At 42.0% G+C, this 16956-nt stretch overlaps 2 protein-coding genes across 4 annotated transcripts in view; both read right to left on the bottom strand.

Moving 5' to 3' along the window:
- The window catches only part of ZC2HC1B (zinc finger C2HC-type containing 1B), a 34577-nt gene extending 32801 nt beyond the window's left edge, over nucleotides 1–1776 (bottom strand). The window contains exon 1 of the mRNA XM_024551676.3: nucleotides 1749–1776. Coding sequence (XP_024407444.2) covers nucleotides 1749–1776 — 28 coding nt within the window. The remainder of the gene's footprint in view (nucleotides 1–1748) is intronic.
- Nucleotides 1777–2231: 455 nt separating this feature from the next.
- LTV1 (LTV1 ribosome biogenesis factor) lies at nucleotides 2232–13341 on the bottom strand. 3 transcript variants are annotated; one of them, XM_045188856.3, is made up of 11 exons: nucleotides 13139–13341; nucleotides 12021–12152; nucleotides 10987–11160; nucleotides 8586–8673; nucleotides 6622–6763; nucleotides 6023–6260; nucleotides 4962–5089; nucleotides 3887–4026; nucleotides 3361–3413; nucleotides 2970–3170; nucleotides 2232–2837 (listed from the first exon to the last, which is right to left on the bottom strand). In XM_045188856.3, exons 1-11 carry the CDS (start codon nucleotides 13139–13141, stop codon nucleotides 2727–2729), a joined length of 1410 nt encoding a protein of 469 aa, XP_045044791.2. In that variant the 5' UTR covers nucleotides 13142–13341; the 3' UTR covers nucleotides 2232–2726. The 3 variants fall into 3 exon arrangements, with proteins under 3 accessions (XP_045044791.2, XP_045044793.2, XP_045044792.2); XM_045188858.3 differs by lacking the exons at nucleotides 12021–12152; nucleotides 13139–13341 and adding exons at nucleotides 8783–9568; nucleotides 10372–10463 and having other exon boundaries at nucleotides 10987–11119; XM_045188857.3 differs by lacking the exons at nucleotides 12021–12152; nucleotides 13139–13341 and adding an exon at nucleotides 8783–9568 and having other exon boundaries at nucleotides 10987–11062.
- Nucleotides 13342–16956: the final 3615 nt, after the last annotated feature.

Here is a 16956-nt window from a genome sequence, read left to right as displayed (position 1 = left end):
ACAGAGCTAGATTTACACTTCTCAGTTGTTCAAAACTGAAGAAGACTGTGTTTAAGGATATTAAGACTATATATTACTAAAGAGGAGAGTGGAATGAATTTGAGGATGGACCTATGTGGGACTTGCATGTTATATTTCTTAACTTGAATAGTAGGTGTTCACTATAAATTCTCCTCTAAGTTTCACAATTAAAACGAGAGGCCATTAGTTTTTACCTTCTCCTGTGTTGACTGGAACAGACAAGCTGGACAAAACATAGTAATGTCAACATATAGGAAGAAGCAACACAAGTACTTAAGTATGGATAATGTAACAGTGAAGTTACTAGATGCTAGATAAGAGTCCTGTCCTTCACTGGAGGTGATTTGATGACATCACAATGGAGGTGAGGATACAATGCATCCCAGGTCATATACAGAAATGGTCATTTGTTTTGGATACTTACTTTGATTTGTAAAATAGTTCTAAAATATATGAAAAGGTGATTTCATACCACTCATGGACAGTCTTTAAGATAAAACAAGAAAATTCATTTTGCCCCCTACCTGGGATGACTTAGGCCTTCTTTCTCCTTGCTAATATCAAGACTATTTCTCATTGTTCCAAGTTGAAGCCATTTTTTTTTCTGAAGTCTTTCCCAACTACCCATTCATGTATATACTACTTAATGATCATTTACCAAAAGCCAGGTGCTCTTCTAGACCTGGAGATGAAGTGGTAAACACAGGTTGCCTGCCCTCAGTTTTAGAGAGAATGAAAACTGTCTCAGATGCCAATCGGTGCTATGAAGAGCACACAACAGGAAGGAGCATGAATTCAGGGAGGGATGTGCGTGCTATTTTTTAAACACACGGTCAGGGAGAAGTCTGTGGGCAGGTGATAACTGAGCACAACCTGGAGGGGTTTATTTGTGGTAAGAGCACTCCAGGGGGAACGGCAAGCGTCCAGATCCTCGTCCTGAGTGATTACTCTATCAGTGACTTGGCACTGGTGGTTACATTTTGCTGCACACACCCTGCCTCCCCAGATGACGCAGTCCTTGAAGGCAAATCCCCCTTTATCAGTTTGGACTTCCCAAAGTTTAGCATAGAGTTTATGTTAAATTCCCAATCCCCGTTTGTAGATGACTCAAATCATAAATATTCCAGAATGTTGTGAAATGAATCAAAATATTGTGTAAGAATTTGTTCCCCAGAATAAAGTTAAGATCTTTAAATCTGGAGGATAATCAACCTAAACCACAGTATGTTTCACCAAGACTCCTGGCTTATAGTCACATTCTCTTAACTCCAAAAAACGTGATGTGCTGCTTTAAACCCTTTGGGTGAGATGCAGTGCAGTCACAAGCTCCTGAGATGAAATCTCAATAGCACCAAGTCAAAGTAACATTCCACGTCTGTAAGATTCTTGCTGGTTTTGAGAACCTTCAGTTGAGACAGCTACCAAAATAAGTCCATTCTTTTAGGACTTAATACATTCCCGATATTATCAACCATCATCTGACCCTTCGCTTCCACAGGTTAGCATTCAACAATGCTGGGGAGACCGTTTACCTGAGGCATTTGTAATGACAAGCTCCTCAGCCAAGTGTTTTGTATTAATGCTGGTAGAGCACATAATGCTACTGGCTTTTCACAACTTTTAAAACTCCTACAATAATTCGATTTAAAATTGGTAACATAGGGAACAAGATAACACCAACTTTGGAACAGCCATAATCAAATGAATTACAGATGAAGACAGCTCACCGGATAAAAATGGTTCTGGCCGAGCCATTCTACTCCCAACTCGGACCAAGGGTTCACAGGTTTCTTTGCCAGAGTGGTCCAGATAACATATTAGTCATGGACACATGAACAAGGGTCACTAACAAGTTGTCTATTTCCAGGAAGTCACAGTTTACCAAATAATTAACAATTGTGATGGTATCACTGCCTTAGCCTTGAAAATGTGTGAAGAAAAAAAAGAAAAACCAACTCATCAAAAAAGCTGGGAGTTTTCAATGATATATTTTAATCAAGTATAAATGGTTCCAAGCATTAAATAATGTTTAAAAGACAAACTTTTTAGTTTAAACTGAAGTAAATACTTCTGATTATGAGCCAGGTATTTACTGAAGCCAAGGAAGTTTTCTTGATTATTTCTTTTGTTTCCTGATTTCGCTGTCCCTAAATTGCAAAAGCAAGTCATCCAGCAATTAAGTCCCAACAACCTATTAAGTTTTACCATCCTTTTGAAATAACCTTTGCACCAGCTTCCTACCAGTGGAAACTTCTCAGAAAAACTCTTCCCAATCAGCATTTCAAAATTAGTTTAAATGGGCCACTTTTCTATGTACTGCAAATTAAACCACTTAACTACTGAAAAGGAGTGATTTCAAAGTAATAGTTGAGAACATCTGCAAAAGGCAATTGGGAAAACCATACAAATAAATGAAGAATACAACAATTCCACTTAAATTATGAAGACATTTTTAGTTAATTTATCCACACATTTCACATTCATGAAGTCATTTATTTCAGAGCAAATCTAAGCTTATCATATTAAATTTTAAAATGTTACAGTATTTACAAACTTGCTTGTCTAAATACAAATACTGTATTGTTTCCTTTTCAATGCGTGCCAGTAAAAACGGCAGATCAGTCTCGTCTCTGAAGCTGCTCGCTCCCCATTGAACACAATGAGGAGCCCGAAGGGGAGTGCGCCTCCCCCTGGAAGTTCCGCTGTCACAGCTTCAGACCCTCAACATTCTTCTTCAGGTTCAGCAGCTCCTTTTCCTGCCTTCTTTTCTCCAGTTTGAAGGCTGATTTGTTAGCTTTCTTCTCTACTCGCCGTTCCTGCACAAGAATACATTCATGTTACTCAAATCTTCAAACTGATGCAGACTAATTTTATAAAATAAAAGTCCCATGACCTCCCTGCCACCAGCTCTTTGTAAATCTCACGTCTGAGAGAAGCACTTTCTTTACCTTGCGCTCTTCCTTTATTGCTTGCTTTCTTGCTCTTTTATCTTCTTTGCTTTCGTTTCTGGAGCGTGGCTGGGTTGACACCTTGGGCAGATCACTGTCATTAATCATCTGCATTCGTTCCACTTGCTTTGCTGTGAACCCTTTCTTAGGTAAGACGTTGAGAGGTATTCCTGTTTTAGAAGATATCTGGATTTTTGGGGGCTGAAATAAAGATAAAACAACAGGGTTATTCCTCATTCCTATTAAAAAATAGCTCACTTATGACACTTTATTGTTGCTTTTCCTAGTGCTGTTGGTAGTCACTAGAGACAAAGCCCCTTATGGGAAAATAACCTGCACACTTCCTCGCCTGCACTGCATTTTTCCAACGGCTCAGGACATCACAACTTACCTTTGGGTCATACTTGATAAGTTGTGGATGGTTATATATATTTGAGTATGTACCTAAAAAAAAAAAAAATCACATATTAACTAAGTATATTTTTAGTTCAGCAAAACAGTTCCTACTATATTCCCAGCTTTAGTGTTGTTTTTTTTAAAAAAGATTTTATTTATTTATTTTCAGAGAGAGGGGAAGGGAGGGAGAAAGAGAAGGAGAGAAACATCAATGTGTGGTTGCCTCTTGCCCACAACTCAGGCATGTGCCCTGACTGGGAATCGACCCAGTGACCCTTAGTTCACAGGTCGGCACTCAATCCACTGAACCACACCAGCGAGGGCAGCTTTAGCGTTTTTATAGTTCAAATTCAAATTAACCCCGAAGTCTCTGTTATAAATGGTTTCATATTGTTCATAACTTAGAAATATTTTTTCAAATTTTCAGAAAATATATACCTTTTCAAAAAGTTGATATACTTGTTAATACTTTAAAATTACTGTCAAATTTTTAGCAGTGAAATGGACCCTCTGATACTTACTACAAATGGATTCACAATCCCATTTCTCTTTGCCTTCTTCAAGAACTACAGTAACAATCTCTTCCTCCTCAGACCCATCAAGTTCATTCACGGGTAGGTCCTGATCCTCGAAGGGTTCAAGAGTACTCAGTTTCACACAGCTTGTGGTTAAGTTTTCAAAAATGAAGGTAAGAGGGGATCAAAGCACACCACCCGTTATTATAGTGTACGTTACTCAACCTGCGCTTCAAAAACTACGGAAATAAAAGCATTTTTAAAAATCCACATACTCATGTGTCCTGTTTGTCATTTCCTGTTAAAATTAGCTTTATCTAGCCCTGCCTCTCCCTTCCAGCAGGTTCTGGACATTCACTCTGCTGACAGGAAGGAAAAATCTATCTGTATCTTTGCAAGGATATAACACATTAAACAAAATAGCTGCTTTCCTAAAACATAATCTTTTTTAAAGCCATGAAAAGCATTAGCCCATCTGTCTCTCCAAAGTATTCAAATAATTCACTCCAAGTATGTAGCTCTTATCCTGCTGTGGGCCAGCATATGACAGTGATCACAGAACATGAGACCTTTCTAGCAGATGTGAGCACCTCGTTAGTTTCTCTCAGAGAAACCACCTAATGTGGATGCTGATTCACCAAATACTTGGCTGGAAATTTCTAATCCAGCTGGAGAGATAAACTCTTGTCTTTCTATAAGCCATAAATATGTATTTCTCAGAACGCCTGGCATATCAGGAAGATTAAGAGTACATACACTTAGAAGTCAAAGAATTCTTCAGCCAAAGAGGCTAGAAGCATCGTCTTATTCCCAAGTGGCACGTGACCTTGGACTTCCCACTATAACCCTCAGTTACTCCATCTTTACTCTCAGGACAAGTTACAGAGACAGTGGTTCTCTGTATGTTTCCGCCCCTTGTTTGTTCACCTTTAGAACTCTAAAAATCAAAATGTGAGCCAAAGGCTACGGAGAATGTTCCATCATCTTAAGATGGATTCTGACTGGGTGATTTTTGATTCACGTGTACAATTACTTTATTTGAATGTGAAAAACATAGGTAAGCCAGAACAAGTCACCATACTTCTCTGCCTTCTCTTTATAGTAGTCATTCAGAACTTCCTCTAAGCGACTGCTGTCAACTTGAATGGAACCTTCCAGTTCAGCGTTATCCAGAGCTCCAATTTCATCATCATCATATTGCTCATAAAACTTGAATATAAAGAGAAAATATACCAAGAAAATGAATGTATTCAGTAAGAATACAGCATTTAATGTTGTTTTTTTACATTAATTTTACTCCTCCCATGAGAGGACCACTACCACTAAAATATTAGCAGGGATCCAGCACCACAACAGTGCAGTGTGGGAGACACCGCAACCCAGCACTTAAGACTGCAAACAGGCCGCCCTGGAATATGACAATGAAGGCAGTTACTCTAGTTAGCCTGGAGAGCAGAACACCAGGCAGAAATCTTTACCTACGAACATTTCACAGATGCCTTCCAATTCATTAATTATGGAAACTAATGTACAAATTCCATTTTTTTGTTTGTTTGTTTAGATGATGTTATTTCAAATGCTGTTCACACTGTCAGGCTTTGTAAAAAAGTAATAAGCAGGGGGTGATGTAACCCCTGAAGTGAGGTTTTTGCAGTAACAGTTTGCCTATTTCGTTGAGAGAGAATGGAAGCTGGTACTAAGTGAAATGCAGCAAAGTTAGAATCTTTATCTTAGGAAGCCATTTATTCATTCCTCCATCAATCATTTACTGAACAGTTCAAAGTTTAAACTCCTACCACATGCCAGATAATGCTTGAGGCCTCGGGATACATCGGTGAGCAGTAACACACAGACATACACAAAACGGAAGAAATGGAATTTTGTTTATGCTCAGGCTAATGCTTGAGGAAGTAGCATAATCTTGGGGATTGTGACTGAAGAGGGTTGGAATCAAAATGTCAGCATTCTAAGAGGAAAGTCGGGAGTTTTGACAGGCCATCTTTTGACCTATATGCATTTTTCCAAAATTAAAGGTGGTCTGCTTTAATAAATTACAGGCTGCTCCTAAAGCTTAAAGTTCTAGCTTTGGGTTCCAGTATCATGTATTAAAAACATTAAGAGGCCCTTAACTGGAGACCTTACCTTCTCAAATCTTTCATCATGTAGGGTCAGCTGCTCATTTCTCCTCATGACTGAGGACGTCATAGAATAGTCAGTAAAGCGACTTTTCGTCTCCTCTTCCCAAAACAAGTGACTTTCTAGGGCCCCAAGAGGCCTCCCGGGGGCTGACACAGCCTCGTCCGAAAATGAGCACGCAGAGTCATAGTCATCGTCATCACCAGCACCGTCCCACTCACTGCCATCTTCGGCCTCCGGTTCCCTAAAGTCAGACCATCAATTGACTGTCAAAACAACTTGAAAAACAACAGAGCCCAGTGACTTTACACAAATAAAACTTGAGGATGTTTCAGGGAGCATTCCTGTTTAGGCAGAACAGCTGTGATGCATGACTGGTCTGGCATGATTGGAAAAGCAATGAACTAGCAATCGGGCATCCTGGACTTTAGCCCCACCTACTGATGGTTTGTACAGAATTCCAGTCTCACACTGTCTGCTGTGAAATACGGAATTTTCAGACTCAAGTCTTGGAAGGTCTTTTTCAGCTGTGACATTCTATGGTTACTATCCTATTAAAGCAGCAGCAGTCGGGTTATCCCTGCTTTGAAACAAACCACACATACTGTATATCCATTCCCTCTTCCTCTTCTCTTGGCTTATTAGCCTGAAGAATAAAATCATCTTCAAGCAGATTATCCGGATTATCAAAGTAAAAATCATCATCAAGAGCTGCAACAATGTCAGGATCAAAATCCAGCCGAGGTCCTACACGAAAAACAAAAACTGAGTAATAATTCCCAAGAAATCATCATTCCTTTAACCTCACATAATCTGAGTATCTATTTACGCCAAAGCACCAAACAATGATGAAGTACTCTTTAAGAAATTCAGTCTAGAGAGGGAAATAGAGATGCATGACTGCCAAGAAAATAAAAAAGGGAAAAAAAACCCCTTTCTATTACAGACGTACAATATTAAATAGTCCATTAAGGAAAATTCAAAGCTCTGACCTGCAAGAAGAAACGGACTTTAAATTCACCTGTTAGAAATAACTCTCACTGGTTAGAAGTCATTCAATAATTTGTAGCCTATTAAACTTTGTCTTTTGAGACTGAGATTTCAGTAAATCACAAACTGTTTCTCCAGTTACGTTCTTCTCTAAACATTACGGAGTTCGAGAGAAAGTTTCAAGTTCAAACCCGTAAACTTACATGGCTTCCAAACCTCCTTACAATGTGGCTACTGATTTGCCAGCCTCACCTCACAGTAATCCCTACCCTTCACGTCAAACATGCTAAATGCATGCATCAACTATATTCCTACTGCTTTGCTTTTGCACAGTTTCCACTGTCTGGAATGTCCCCTTCCCACCACCCCACCCTTCCTCATCTACCTGCTGAACTCATACCTAAGAGATGGACTTGGAATGTTTCCTCTAGGATGCCTTGCCCAGCGCCCCAAGGCTTGTTTGGTGTTTCACCACTTAATCATTTGTACTATAATCGTAATTTCCCATTTATTGCCATCTTTCCCAACTGATGGCCCATTCCTTGTGGTCAGAGATTATGTTTTATATTGGCTTCACCCAAGACCCTGTCAAATGTAGCAACTCAGAAATCTATGGGATGGATTAATAAATTAAAGCAACAAGGCAAGTTCGGGGGACTGAGTAAAAGATGGGAAGGTCGGGGGTGAAAAAGGGGAAGGGAACAGGAAGTGCAGATTGGTAGTTACAGAAGAGTAACGGGATGTGAAGTACAGCACAGGGATATAATGATATTGCAGCAGAGATGTATGGCGTCAGATAGGTACTAGATTTATCAGTGTGGTCACGCAGTAAATGATATAATGCCCAAGCACTGGGTTAAATACCTGACGCTGATATAATATTGTGTGTCAAATGTAATTGAAAAATAAAAAATTATTTGAAGTCAAAAAAAGTTCTCAACACAAGAAAAAAATTCTCTGTGTGTGGTGATGATGTTAACCAGACTCCCTGTGGTAATCATTTCACAATATATACAAATATTGAATTATTATGTTGTATACCTGAAACTAATATAATAAATACTATATGTCAATTATATCTCAGTAAAAAATATTAATCAATGAAAAAAATCAAGGCAATTTAGAATAAAATATCAAACACTTCTGTGGACTTCTTTGCGTGTTCTAAAATACAATATTGGTACTACAAACAAACCAAGAAACAATTTTTCAGTGTATCTGGAACAGATGGATAAATAGGACTTGTATATTCTTGGGAGAACTTCTACAAGCTAACAAATTAAATGAAAAGAATGCTGATCACAGGCACCCCTTCCTAATGACCTCCAATCTGAATTCAGACACATCTCAATTGTTTCAACACTTTATCAGGAACAGAAAAACTCTGTATCATTACTATACAGGGGTCAGCAAAAGTAGGTTTACAGTTGCAATACAAATAAATACTACAACAAGTGATAAATAATAATACAAGAGTAACTGTTTCGTGCACTCACAACTATAAACCCGCTTTGCCCACCGGTGTGTTTCTGTAAAACACAGCTCTACCCACTGGAAAGGGTAACGAAACTGAACACACCTGACACAGGAGCTGCTTTATTTAACAATCCAACATCTTCCTCAAACTCTGATGCAAACACTGATGAAGGCAACTTAATTCCAGTGCTCTTAAAAAAGAAATGACACAAATGGTTAGGTTTATTTAGCAATACTTCTGAACTACTATGTGTTACCTCCAAATTCATGCTCACCCAGAAGCTCGGCATGTGACCTTACTTGAAATAGAATCTTTGCAGAGGCAATTAGCTAGGGTGAGGTGGTAGCAGAGGGTGGTGGGCCCGAATCCAACGACTGGCCTGGTCTTACAAGAAGCGGAGCGAGCGGGGAGACACACAGGGCAGGACGCCAGGTGAAGACGGAGATGACAGGAGTGATGCCGGCACAATTTCTGACTAGTCCTTACGCTTTAGTTTCATCTTTCCAACCGAAAATAACCTGAGGATCACCACGTTATCTGTCTCCGTGTATCTCGCCATCGACTGAGTCCTCAGCCGAGTGGCAGGCACGAAGCTGAGAGCACATTGCCACTGGCCCGCAGTTAGCACGCTGTACTGGCAGCCTCAGCAGAGCACAGAGCGAAGGCTACGCACAGCAGCCTGTGCCCAGCAAGCTGTTCCGGCTTCCAAAATGAGTGTCTCTATGGCGCAAACCTGGTCTTCCGCTGCAGAGTACTTTTGTAAAAAACAGACTTACTAGATCTAATTCATGTACATACAATCCACCCATTTAAAGTGCACGATTTAATGATTTTGGGCATATTACATTATTAATTTTTTAAAACTGCAGTAAAATATATGTGGTCTTTTAAAAAGATATTCTCTGTGATTACGAATCCTTGAAATTCAGGGGTTAAAAAAGGAAGGATCACCTTGTTTTTGTGAATTCACCTTTGGAGATTGTTTCCAAATCTTGAGAAGCGGTCAAAGAATCATCTACACAATCAGAGTTTAGACAGTGATTTAAAAAGAAGAGTGGAATTCTTTTTATCGGCTGCAGCAGTTCCTACATACAGGGGTGGGCAAAAGCAGGGTAAATTACCAACCGTCACTACCTAAAAGATAAACCATAAGTAAGGATATAAAATAATAAGACAAGTGCTACAAGAATGAATAATACTTAAGAATAAACTGTCCCACGTACTCACAGCTAGAAGCCCACCGCGGCCCACCCCTGTACATCGAGTCTGCCCAGGGGCGTTCTAGCGCAGCAGCCTCTGCTTTCCCTCCTGTGAAAATCAGGGTCTGCTCAAGCAGTACTAAGTTTTGTCTGGTTTTATGCAATGCCTTACTTTCTGCTGTTATGGCTTATTCAAGATTTCTGCTTTATTCAATTTTGATGGCTGGTTACAAATTCCTTTAAGGTTAAGAAAGCACATGGGACTCATCTATGTTTTTGGATTCTGCTACAGAAAACCAATGGCAATTTTGTTTTTAAACATGCACTTATCCTGGTAAATATCACTGAAGGGTCCATTTAAGAGCCTTATTCTATTAAAAACCCAATCAGATAGTGATTACTTTCAAACAACATGATTAGGGAATAAAAGCTAATCTTGTAGTGGTCAATACAGTCAGCCTGAAGAACCTTAGAACTTTTGTCCATAAGATAAAGAACTTGAGCCACTACTAGACACCCCCTCCTCCCTCAATGGTTTCTAGAAGGAAGTCACTAAGATAAGAGGTACCCTATCATTTCCCGAACAGCCTCGGGGAAGAAGGTAAGCTGGTTTACAGATGTGGGGTGGGGTGTGCAGCCTTACGAGAGAGCTGTGACCGAGTGAGTGAATGAACAGCTGCAGTTATTACCTCTTTCTTTGGGAACAGACCCTGAGATCGAATCCTCTGAACTCTCTTTGAGCAAGAAGCTATAGACTGAAGGAGCTGTGATCCTGTCTTCCCTGAGGAAAAAAAATGCCCAGACTGTGACAGGATTAAAGAATGAGAAGCAGGAAAATTTGGTGGCCTCCACCCCTTTGAAAATCTCTCCTTTTTTTGTCAATAAACCCAATAAAGGAATGTCTTCTTTTTTAAAGTGCCAGGTGATAGAAAGTTTCACAGAGAAATGTATGCTGATATGAAACAAAAACAAGCTGACCAACGCCTGCAATGGGAGTGTCCTTAACGTAAACAGGAGAAAAAGAACTGAAGTTGGTAGCACTAACTTCGTATAAATATGTGCCCTCGCTTGCACTTAAAAAGCTGTGCTTTTAACAACTGCCACCAGAGAAGAGGTGGCCTCCCCTCTCCTGACTGCACGCGTGCGCACACACCCAGCACTTCAGGTGGGCACGGCCTGCCCCTGTGTTCCTCGGACTGCTGCCGTTTCCTGCCCCAAACAGTTACGGTGACTTTAAAATGGTGCCCCCCCCACCCCGACTTTCCAGCACCCCCCCTCGCTCGTACACTGCTGAAAAGCCTTACTGAAATCATGGGAGTATCTTCGTTTTCACTGGTCCTGGTGAGCACGCTGACAGCAGGAGCGGGAATAAGTTCCGAGGGCCCAGATGGCTCCTTCAGGTGCTGCAGGTAGTCGTAGTCGTCATCAAAGAACACTCCGTACTTCCTCTGCTCTGCTCGTCTCTCTTCGTCATTTATCTACAATATTGAACACAATGCGGCTAGTACCTCTTCCCGATTAAGGCACAGGAACCTGCCAAAGGGCCCAGCTTTCAGAGTAGGAGGCACGGCATACGGACATTTTGGCTGACGGGAATGAGACAGTGAAGTTTTGACTAATTCAGGGCACACAGAGCTTGTAAACCACTGTGCCACATGTAAAGAAACCATTCCTCCTTTCACTAGACATTTCTGCGCAACAATTCAAGAAACATGCACGCAGCGATCTGTTTTACCATGTGCTTAGAGGATCAGGAAAAAAAGACTAGGAGTTCCTGAAAGATTAAGTACAATTTCTTGTATTTATATGCAAAGAAACTTCTCAACGCACATCACAAACTTTGGGCCCAATGTTCCCCAACACTTCCTTTCACAATACCCGCACTGAACAAATATACTGACTGATAATCACCCATCGGCCTTGTGAAGGCCCCTTGGCATTTTCCAAAGCTAACTTATGAGTTTCAGTGTTTTACATTTCATGAGATGCGTGACCAGAAGGCAAAACGCAGTCCGTGGTTATGAAAGGAAAGGGTCTTAGGGAAAGCAGAGATTGAGTATTTCGGTTGTGCCCTAAATAACATTATGCAGTATTGCAGCCGATGGCTTATGAAATATTTACCATAACTCTAGAGGACTTGCTCATCAAAACACCTCAAATAAAGATGCTTTACCTTCTCAATCAAAATAAATATGCATGATGTAAAAATCAGCACATTTACTGAAAATTAAGTCACAGATTTTGCTTCCTTGTATATCAGTTATCTGAGAATAGCAGGTAGCTAAAAAAATTGCCAAAAGCCCACCTACAAACTCACTGGCTAAAGATCAGCACCTACTTTCTGTGTAGGCAACAGAACTCTCTGGGGCGCAGTCTCATCTGCTGCTAAAGGATCTCGTTGGCTCCGATGGACCAGGTGAAAAGACACAGCTTTCTTCTTTTCTATAAAAGGCTTTTTCTTCCTGTGAGGCTTCGAAGGACAGAACCAGAACAAGTCATTAGAACAGAACCAAAACACCAGTGAATAGTATCATAGTCCACGCAGGCATCTTCAGTAAGTTATGTGAAGGATCAACACATTTTTGAAACTTACCCTTCTAGGGTAGGCAATATCAACTATGTTCTATAAAATCTATACTTACCTTCCTCCAATAAACATTTGTTTGCATCTACTTGGCAAGCAGACTTTGTTAGGGGAGCTGGTGACCCAGCAATGGGAAAATCAGACAAGCCCCTATTCTTCCCTAGCAAATCATCAAGAAGAATGATTTCACGTAAAGAAAACAAAACACAATGATGTACAAATGACTTAAGAGTTACTTAAACTGGGTGCTCAGAGAAGGTCCCTGACAGGTTGGATCAGAATGACAATGAGCCTGCCACAAGAAAATCTGGGGAAGGCAGTTGCAAGCAGGGTACACACTTCATGTATCAACTATTATGTGAAACCGACAACACAAGAGCTGGAGTTTAATAAGATCCATCACTCATTTCTACATTTTTATTTCGCCATCCAACCTGCTTTTCTAAACTGAGAAAGCATCATCCCAGTTGAGTACGATGCCTTGCTTTGGGCCGAACCTCAGAATCTCCCACAAGTTCCCCTCCCCAGAGCAAACTGATGGGCAGACACCTCCAGACCCCGTGAGTCCCAGGGTGGTACGTTTGTGTTCTGTGTCACACACGTTTTCTGGCCCTTAGGGCTAAAGGGGAGGCCATTCTCTGATGTCCATTTTTAGGGACGCTCTTGGCCAAGGGAGACACACACTCTGAACTAAAAGTATGACCGAGCTGGTGAGGGTGACCCATACCAGGGCCCTGTGCCGCGAACCGCCTCTCCGCACCTTCGGGCCATTAAAAAGTTCTGTTAGGCAAACCCCCACTGACACTAAAGGAACCGGCCTGGCCCCGGCACACCCAGAGCGCCCCGCCCCCCAGGAAGCCGGGCTCGCTCACCATGTTGCAGCCACACGGCGCTCACACCAAAGAGTGGTGGCTGCGCTCTCTGAGTCTCGCGGGTGGTGACGCGCTACCTCCGACCCGCCGTCAAAAGCCAGCTCCCAGCGGAGTCTCTAGGCCCAAACACACGTGCAAGCCCGGGAGCCGGACGGGAAGTCACGCAGCAGGCCGTGGAAACGAGCCAATCGCCGAAAAGCTGAAAGGTCGGGGCCGGTAGTTACGTGTCGCTCCCTCCGTCCCAAAGATCGCGAGAAGTTCTTGGGAGGTGGTCACTCCCCGGGGGCGGGGCTTTTTCGGCCCAGAAGTCTGTCGGCGGGGGAAAGGGGTCGTAGGCTTCTGCGTGGCGCTGAGGCTCGAAAGGGGGTTTCTGTTTTGGGGAGAACTTGGCTTTTATAGCGCCCTCTATCGAGAACAGAGACGACGCATCCAGCTTTTCCATTGATAGTTGTGTTTCCTGCACATTCATGACCGTAAAAAACAAAACAAAACAAAAACCGTGTACACAGAAGGTGGCTGCCCTCCCGGGTACCCGAGTTTTCAGGTTCCCCGCATTTGTGCTGGCGCGGAGTCTGTTGCGTTAGCAACAGACGATCCCAGGGCCTTGCTATTCTAGGCTGCCCCAGGCTTAATCAGGTCTTCGTTTCTTTTACATCGGTAATGAACTGCATTAAAAGATTCAGTTAATCAAACCCCCAAGACTGTTGACAGTAGAGGCATTTGAATTAATAAAGTATATTCAGAATCTCTTGAGTATTTGCACACCCTGTCTTACACAATGAAAACAGTTTACGCTCTTCCAAGTCCTTCCTCAAATGTGTTAACGCGGTTTAAGCACCAGGCTAGAAGCACACCCCAGCAGGACGTCAGGCAGGCGCTGGGGCACTCTCCTGCTTTTCCTGGGCAAAAGGGGGTGTTATGCATTCAAAGTTTTATCAGCAGACTTCGTCTCAAATTTGTGTTTCCCCCTTCCCAATATCTAGAGTCTTTTCAATGTCTGAGTTATCTTGGATTGCTGCTTTATGCCCTGTTACCATTATAAATATTTATGGACTATTACTCTTGTATTACAATAAAATTATAGAAACAATTTAGACAAGAACCACAGAACTTGTCTTTAGAAAACGCTTTGTGACAGAAATAATGCATGACACTTTTATGTACCAGACATTCATTATAATTAAGTTTTATGAGGGCAGGTTTAATTTTACTTTTATCTGTTTTTATTTGCTACTTTTGTCTGTTCTGAAGGCCTGGAATCGTGCCTGGCACATAGACTCAATAAATACTATTTGGTTAAATGAATTATCGTTCTGGTACTTTATCTGAATTATTTTGTGCCTTCCTTACTTCAACATTATGAGAGAGATGCTATTATCTTCCTTATTTTACTAATACTAAAACTCAGGCATAAGAAAGTTAAGTAACTTTCTCAAGGTCACACAGCTAGTCAAATCGCAGAGCAGGGATTTAAACTCGAGTCTAGAGACTGGCCACTTAACCACAGTGCTTGCTTTTTTTGAATAATATTCTGCTACTTTATATATATTGATACATATATGTGTAAGACTAATACTAAGCACATTGTGCTGTGTATTTTGTATTCATGATGTCATTTAATTCCTTCGCTAAGCCTGTACTGTACAGTTAGATAGCACTTAGCCTGTCTTATAGATGCAGAGTCTGAGGTTCAGAGAACTGAGTGACTCGCCTAAGGTCACAGAGAGTGGAAGAGCCTAGAGGTGCAGCCCATCAGTCTGGTGCAGCAGGGCCACACCCTTAGCCATAGGCTACTCTGCCTTGCTAAGGCAGCCAGCCAGCCATTCCTGTCCATTCTGCCTTCTAAATATCCAAATGTATCACTTTATTACCTTTTAATCAAATTTATCACTTTTAATAGTCTGAATCCAGTGTATTCTTGTATAAAATTTTCAATGTCCGTCCTCTGGCCTAATTTCTCTGTATAAAAATTTCAATGTCCATCCTCCAGCCTAATGATAAAATCCAAACTTTTTGCGTGGCAGCCAAGACTGTATCATCTGATCTCTAACCATCAGTTAGTCATCTTGTCCCCTTATGCCCCTACATACTGTAACAGGGTGCCAAGCAGGGGTCCCCAGAATATAGGAGAAATTCCCCACAGCCCATGGTTGGGGGGAGGTGGTGTGGATGATATAGTGGTTAACATACTTTTCATAACAACAAGTTGATAGCCGTGTCCATCCTGAAGGGAAGCAGACTGCTGCCCAAGGCGAAAGGAGTACATGGCTCTGAGAGTGTACAGTGGCTGGTGACATAGCCAGGGGGCGTGAATGCCCTCCCTGGATGTCTCTGTGTCATGGGGAACTCTTGCCCTGACTAAAGATGGCAGCCAAAAGAAGAGAAAAGTTATGGGAGAACTGGCAAAGATAGCACATTGTAGGAGGGGCCAGATAGAAGGTCACATAGGAAGTTCCAAGCATTTTAAAATAAGGCTGCCTGAGAGAAGAGGTAGCCATGAGGAAGGAGCCACGAAGTAGGGGGCATTCAGCCATGAGGTCTGAGAGAGGAAGCAGCAAGCAGCTATGCAGGTTGTAGTGAAGTGGTCTGCCATGAGGGCTGGTGTGTAAGGTAGAAGCCATGCCGGCCGGAAGTCAGGATTCTGCCATGAGGCCTGGGGCGGTGAGGAGGGCAGCCATGGGGGCTGAGGAAAGGGTGTAAGGGGAGAGCTGATGGAGCTGTACAGGAACCTGCCTAACTAAGCCCGGATTCATGGGAGGTGCTTTGGAACTGAACTGTGACCAGGAATGTAGACTTCTGCTTCTCTGAAGGATGTACAGAGAAGCCACTCTCTTGGGACGTGTGCCTCCCTGGACTCCACCTTGATGCAGTGTAACAGGGCACATGTTTCCTGGACCACTATGTGGAGGCTGAGGACAATGTACCCCAGATCCTGAAGGAGACAGCTGCTGTGAGAGGATGGTGATTCTGACACCCACAAGTGTGCCTTCCAGAGGGGATGGAAACCTGTTTGCACAGCTGGCTTAAGCACAGATTAGGATATGGGGAATTCATGGGCATGGTTTTGGCTGATAGCCAGGTGGGGACAAGGGGAGTGCTGGGTCTTGTGGGAGAACAGGGCTCTGAGCAGGAGTGCTCTCAGTGCCCCTGAGGTTGCAGGTTGGAGCCCTGCAAACAAAAACTTGTTACCTTCAACACTAATTGTCTCGTATCAAGGCCACACGTGCACAGGCCCCTGCTTGCTTGGTTACAATACCATTCTATGACCCAGCCTATCAAACTGTTTGCAGTTCTCAAACGTACCTAAAAGAGATTGGCTTTCTCATGCCCATATAAAAGGCTCTTCCTTTTAAAATTAGCTTAGTTATTTCTGCCACCAGGAAACTTATACAGGCACACCTTGAAGATACTGTGGGTTTGTTCCAGACCACTTTAGTAAGGTGAATATCACAATAACAGGAGTTGTAATCTTTTTGCTGGCGAAGTGTCTTGCCTTTGCTTTGTGAAAAATACAACATGTATGAAGCACAAGAAAACAAAGTGCAGTAAAGTGAGGTATGCCTGTATTCTTCAAAACTAGGGCCCGTCTCAAATGTTTTCACTGCATCCTGTGATTATACTATTTTACTCAGTTACACTAAGTTGTAAAGTTTTAGAATTAGACTCTAGTAACCTGCTTGAAGGCAAGGATTTTTATCTTCTCAACTTTACTTCCCCAGGACATAGTAAGGACCCAACATCAATTCACTGTTCAAAGCACTTTACATACATTTACTTATTAAATTCCTAGAGGAGGATTTAAGGAGATACACTACTAT

The sequence above is a fragment of the Desmodus rotundus genome, chromosome 11, assembly GCF_022682495.2.
Source record: "Desmodus rotundus isolate HL8 chromosome 11, HLdesRot8A.1, whole genome shotgun sequence".
NCBI lineage: Eukaryota > Metazoa > Chordata > Mammalia > Chiroptera > Phyllostomidae > Desmodus > Desmodus rotundus.
This window is presented reverse-complemented; position numbering and strand designations above follow the sequence as displayed.

Bases quoted from the DNA above. Each gene is read 5' to 3' on its own strand.
- LTV1 (XM_045188856.3), bottom strand. The intron at 8,674-10,986 runs GTAAGGCTTTTC...TTCTTTTTTAAG, and splicing joins AAGATACTCCCATGATTTCA to AGCACTGGAATTAAGTTGCC. The intron at 6,261-6,621 runs GTATGTGTGGTT...GTCTGACTTTAG, and splicing joins GAAGAGGGAATGGATATACA to GGAACCGGAGGCCGAAGATG.